Below are 6,085 nucleotides of genomic sequence, written 5' to 3'. Positions count from 1 at the left end.
CTGCTGATCTGCGTGAAGAGGTTTGCATTTGCAACTTTTGCTATTGCCTTCTCTCTCTCTCTCACCCCCCCGGGGATGGTGTTCCCCCCCCACCCAATCACCCTCCTTATTATCCTTGTATCTCCTCCTTTTTCCCACCTTTTCCTGTATTTTCTGACATTTTCAAGTAATTTTATTTTGTTTTTATACAGAGGGCTTCTTCACCTTCCCTCACTTTGGTGGGATGGAGGGAGCTCTTTGGAATTTCTATGACTCATTTTTTCTCCTATTGCATAGGCCTCCTCTTGCTTTTTCTAATCAGTTATTATTTCAGTCATTAAAATTATTTTTTTTATATAAAAAGAAAGAATGATTTTGACTGTGATGGACATAATTTGATTTTCTCCTTTTATTTCAGGTTCTTCTGACTTCTTCAGAAGCAGTCTTGTCTGCATTGCCTTCTCCATTACTTGCTGAAGCTCAAATGCTAAGAGATCGAGCAATGAGTCATTATCAAGCTCGCAGCCTTTTTGGAAGTAACCACCGAATAAATAATCGAAGAAATGGTTTAGGTTTTGATGGGCAAACAGTAATGGATAGGGGTGTTGGAGTTACAATTGGCCGAAGAGCTGTGTCTGCTGTTTCAGATAGCTTGAAGGGGAAAGAGATTGAAGGCGAGCCACTTCTAGATGCAAATGCATTGAAAGCGTTGATCAGGCTTCTAAGATTGGCACAGGTATTTATACTTTACTTGCTGGAAAGTGTTTGTATTTCAATACACGCTTACCTTAGAACTAACTGGTCTCCAGCCAAAAAAAAAACAAAAAGACAAAAAAAAAAAGCTGATAGTATAAATTTTTAAAACAAAATATTGGTTGTTATTCCTGTGAACACACAAGGTTTTATCCATATAAGATCAGGAGTTCATAAATGAATGTAGAATGATCAGAGGTCGGCTAACATGGTCATTTTGTTCCAGAGAAACATTAAAGAAGCATCAGTCTCTAGCTAATATCGTCTTTTTTTTTTTTGTTTTATATCTTTAGCCTCTTGGTAAAGGCCTTCTACAGAGACTCTTGTTAAACCTATGTGCACATAGCATTACAAGGGCAATTCTCGTCCGCCTTTTACTTGACATGATCAAGCCAGAAGCTGAGGGCTCCGCCAGTGAATTAGCAACAATTAATTCCCAGAGGCTTTATGGTTGTCATTCAAATGTTGTCTACGGCCGATCACAATTATTGGATGGTATTTCTTTTATTTGATGTGACCACTATTATCACCTTATAAAAAAAAACCTTTTAACTGGTGATTAATTGTCAACTTATTGGTTCTTTACTTTTCGTCCCTCAACAGGTCTGCCTCCCTTGGTGTTGCAACGGATTCTTGAGATTTTGACTTATTTGGCCACAAATCATTCAGCTGTTGCAAATATGTTGTTTTTCTTTGATAATTTAAATGTTTCGGAAGCATTACGCACAGCAAATATGGAAAACAAGGACAAAGGAAAGGGGAAAGTTGAGGAAGGAGGATTATCCTCTAAGCCTTCTGGAAATACCCGGGATGGTGATATTCCCTTGATATTATTTTTGAAGCTCTTGAGCCGACCTCTTTTCCTGCACAGTACTGTTCATCTTGAGCAGGTAGAATGGATTTTTTTATTTTTAATTTTTAATTTTCTCATTATTGTTCTCATTGTTGTTTTGGGAATGGCTTGGTGCATATTATCATTCATTCTCTGTCGGTTAATAGGGCCGTAACCTTTCTTTTGTTGTCCAACCAAAATTACCTTAAAATCTTTTCAAAAGTACCTTATAATTAAAGATTTCTTGGATAACATGGTCGTTTATATGTTCTGAAATCGGCCGTTTGCTGACTCATTCTGCCTAAAGAAATCTGCTTCAATACTTAATTACTACTCTGTACTTTTGGGATACTCTAGAGAAGAATTAGGTTGTATCTTGTTCGATACGATCATTAGTGCTTGAAGTATTTACATAGTAGCTTGTGCCACAACTTGCTGCTGTTTATTCTTAGATGGTAGTCTAGTGCACAATCTCATATTCTCATGCAGATACATAACAATTGTATTTGTCTTTGGACAGGTCATGGGACTGCTACAAGTGGTTGTTTACAATGCGGCAACAAAACTTGAGTGTCAAATTCAATTGGATAAGGAAACTCAAAATTCTCAAGATCTGTCCACTAATGAAGTTTCTGAAGACAAAAAGGACCCTACTGCCTCGGAGACAGAAAACAATCAAGAGGATAAACGTATTGGTGGTGAATCATCTTCATCAGATGGAAAGAAGAGTAGTGAAACCTATGATATCTTCCTGCAGTTACCACAATCTGATTTACGCAACCTATGCAGTCTTCTTGGTCGTGAGGGGTACTGTCTTTTTTTTACTGTTTGTTCTTTGATTTTTATATCATCTTTTACTTATGGCTAGCATTTTATCATCTTTTGCTTCTTCATTTGTTACAACTTACTCGCATTTCCTTTTGGCACATCCTATTAATTGTCTTTATTTTCTGGTTTTCTTTCATTTTCCCCTGCTTATATTAAGTTCGTATGAGTTACTAACAAATTATTTATTTGCTTAATTAGGCTCTCGGACAAGGTGTATATGCTTGCTGGCGAGGTGCTGAAAAAGTTGGCATCGGTTGCTGTGTCCCATAGGAAGTTTTTCGCTACAGAGCTTTCAGAATCAGCTCATGGTTTGAGCAGTTCAGCTGTCAGTGAACTTGTCACCCTCCGTAATACGCAAATGCTTGGATTGAGTGCTTGTTCCATGGCTGGAGCTGCAATTCTACGCGTTCTGCAGGCACTTAGTTCACTCACCATGCCTAGTGGTAATGAGAATTCAGGTCCAGAAGGTGATGCGGAACAGGAGCATGCCACAATGTGTAAGCTAAATATTGCACTGGAGCCATTGTGGCAAGAATTAAGTGAATGTATAAGTGCGACTGAGACACAGCTTGGACAGAGCTCCTTCTCTCTGCCTATGTCAAATATTAATGTTGGGGAGAATGTACAAGGGTCCTCTTCCTCATCTCCTCTCCCACCTGGAACTCAGAGACTTCTACCATTCATCGAGGCATTCTTTGTTTTGTGTGAAAAACTTCAAGCAAACCAGTCCATTACTCTCCAAGATCAGGCCAATGTGACTGCAAGAGAAGTCAAAGAATCTGCTGGAACCTCCGGTTCATCAACTGTCATGTGCAGTGGGGATCCTCAGAAAAAACATGATGGTACCGTCACATTTACAAAGTTTTCCGAGAAGCATCGACGACTTTTAAACGCATTTATTAGACAAAACCCTGGTTTACTGGAGAAGTCACTTTCAATGATGTTGAAGGCACCGAGGTTAATTGATTTTGACAACAAAAGAGCATATTTCCGATCAAGGATTAGGCAACAGCATGAGCAACACCTCTCTGGCCCGCTGAGGATAAGTGTTCGGAGGGCTTATGTTTTGGAGGATTCCTACAATCAGTTGCGTATGCGTCCAAGTCAGGACCTTAAGGGACGACTGAACGTGCAATTTCAAGGTGAAGAGGGTATTGATGCTGGTGGTCTGACAAGAGAGTGGTATCAATTGTTATCAAGAGTTATATTTGACAAGGGGGCTTTGCTTTTCACCACTGTGGGAAATAATGTGACTTTCCAGCCAAACCCTAACTCTGTCTACCAGACAGAACATCTTTCTTACTTTAAGTTCGTGGGCCGTGTGGTAATTTTCTCAACTATTGGATCTCTTAGGTGTTTTTTTTTGTTGTTTTTATTTTTATTTTTATGTACTCGGTCTAAGTGTTTTCTCTCACGCTCTTTTTTTTGGGGGGTGTTATTTATGCAGGTTGCAAAGGCGCTTTTTGATGGGCAACTGCTGGATGTTTATTTCACTCGTTCTTTCTACAAGCACATACTTGGCGTAAAGGTGACTTACCATGATATAGAAGCCGTTGATCCTGACTACTACAAGAATTTGAAGTGGTTGTTGGAGGTTAGTAGGTTTTCTAATGCTTAATATATACATATGCATGTATACGTGTGTCTAAATGTTTTTTATATAATTGACAAGTTTTATTAAATGTTCATCTTTACCCTGCCAGAATGATGTAAGCGAGATTCTTGACCTGACTTTTAGCATGGATGCGGATGAAGAAAAACACATTCTTTATGAGAAAAACCAGGTACGTGCATCTTGAGTTCAATTTGTAAATGAAATTTATTTGGAAGATAACATTGTTTTGTCGGAACTTCCAAATTTGATTGTGGAATTTTTTTTTAAGGCTCTTGGGTATTCAATAAAATGTTTTCCCTATTGTTCCTCCTTGAAATAGGTTACTGATTATGAACTCAAACCTGGAGGAAGAAATATAAGGGTCACAGAAGAAACCAAGCACGAGTATGTAGATCTTGTTGCTGATCATATATTGACAAATGCTATCCGACCTCAAATTAATTCCTTCTTAGAAGGTTTCAATAAATTGGTGCCACGAGAGCTTATCTCTATTTTCAATGATAAAGAACTGGAGCTACTTATCAGTGGTCTTCCAGAAATTGATTGTGAGTTGGATCTCTCTCTCTCTCTCTCTCTCTAAATGTGCTTTTTAACATGAATTTTTGTTTTACTCTTCTTGTGCATTTTGTCCCTTGTCTAAACTGTCTTTTTGTCCTTACAGTGGATGATTTGAAAGCCAACACCGAGTATACAGGTTACACTGCAGCATCAAGTGTCGTTCAATGGTTTTGGGAGGTGGTGAAAGGTTTTAACAAAGAAGACATGGCAAGACTGCTACAATTTGTGACCGGAACGTCGAAGGTTAGTTAATGCACTAAGCAAAAGTTTTACTAGTTTTCACTTGATTCATGACTCAGTTGTATATAATTTTCTTTCATGGTCAGTTAATGCACTAAGCGAAAGTTTTACTAGTTTTCACTTGATTCATGACTCAGTTGTATATAATTTTCTTTCATGGTGCATGTGCATTATACTGTTATATTTTCTGGCTGCCTCTTTGCATCTCCACCCCGTTTCCCTTTTCTCTAGTCAAATTTTTAGTGTATTACAAGATGCAGCATTATTGTCTTTATTCTAACCGACTTGTTTCTTTGTGGTTTTCAGGTTCCTTTAGAGGGTTTTAAGGCGTTGCAAGGTATTTCTGGTCCTCAGAGGTTTCAAATTCACAAGGCATATGGTGCTCCTGACCGGCTGCCCTCTGCTCATACATGGTTAGTGTATACATGATTATGTTATATACGTCTTGTTTTTCGCTGGCAGATGGTTGCTCAGACTAATTTTTGCCCAGCTGGCTTGATATTACTAATACATTTTTCCCTTTCTTTTCAGCTTTAATCAACTAGACCTTCCCGAGTATACCTCGAAGGAACAGCTTCATGAGCGATTGTTGCTTGCCATTCATGAAGCTAGTGAGGGGTTTGGTTTCGGTTAACCATATTTTCTCGGTGACATTGTTCTCCCAGCACACGTGCAATCTGCCTTTGACTTGCCATGTACATGTACGTGGTTCAACCTTTTCCTTGTTTTCATTTTCTTTTAGCCGCCTTTGTTTAATGAGAGGGAACTAAATATCATTCTTTGCTCAAAACATCGTTGGCATAATTGCCTACATAATTTGGTTTCTGACCAATGTTTGCCTTCTTTTTGAACTCCTGCTCTTGCAGATAGACCGACTTATCTTGGAGCGGGGTATTTTAACCGCTCTCCATTAGCGTCGAAATCGGTATTTGATGGATTCTTAAGGAGGCTGGGAAACAATGCTTTTTGTAGGCGGTTTAAGAAGCGAAAGATTTTTTTTTTTTTTTCCTTTTCAACAATGGGGGGTGCATGTTGGTGGCAATGGCTTGAGAATTACATGCTTTTCTTAATTCCTAGCCATCCCAGAATTTGAGGGACGCTAAATCACAATTGGGGGAAATAATTATAGTATGTTTCATGTTCATATTAGATTATTTAGCTATCTTTTTCTTGATTATCATAGTTATTGTGGCCAAACTGCCTTATTACTCCAGTTTTTGTAGTTTGTATATTCAATGCACCCTATATTACATATTTATCTCTTGGTTTTAATTATTGAA

General features: G+C 38.4%; 1 protein-coding gene across 1 annotated transcript in view; it reads left to right on the top strand.

Annotated features, from left to right (window-relative positions):
- LOC21401184 (E3 ubiquitin-protein ligase UPL1) overlaps nucleotides 1-6,085 on the top strand; it is a 16,973-nt gene extending 10,888 nt beyond the window's left edge. The window contains 14 exon segments of the mRNA XM_024171390.1: nucleotide 1; nucleotides 3-20; nucleotides 398-715; nucleotides 1,026-1,227; nucleotides 1,336-1,622; nucleotides 2,085-2,371; nucleotides 2,591-3,716; nucleotides 3,840-3,986; nucleotides 4,096-4,176; nucleotides 4,327-4,552; nucleotides 4,669-4,808; nucleotides 5,112-5,218; nucleotides 5,337-5,506; nucleotides 5,672-6,085. The exon segment at nucleotide 1 is cut by the window's left edge and continues 3,955 nt beyond it. Of these exon segments, the coding sequence (XP_024027158.1) occupies nucleotide 1; nucleotides 3-20; nucleotides 398-715; nucleotides 1,026-1,227; nucleotides 1,336-1,622; nucleotides 2,085-2,371; nucleotides 2,591-3,716; nucleotides 3,840-3,986; nucleotides 4,096-4,176; nucleotides 4,327-4,552; nucleotides 4,669-4,808; nucleotides 5,112-5,218; nucleotides 5,337-5,439 (3,043 nt within the window). The 3' untranslated portion in view covers nucleotides 5,440-5,506; nucleotides 5,672-6,085.

This window comes from Morus notabilis, unplaced genomic scaffold (assembly GCF_000414095.1).
Source record: "Morus notabilis unplaced genomic scaffold, ASM41409v2 Scaffold1185, whole genome shotgun sequence".
In the NCBI taxonomy this organism is placed as follows: domain Eukaryota; kingdom Viridiplantae; phylum Streptophyta; class Magnoliopsida; order Rosales; family Moraceae; genus Morus; species Morus notabilis.
Note: the sequence above shows the minus strand (reverse complement) of the source record. Positions and strands in the feature narration are given on the sequence as shown.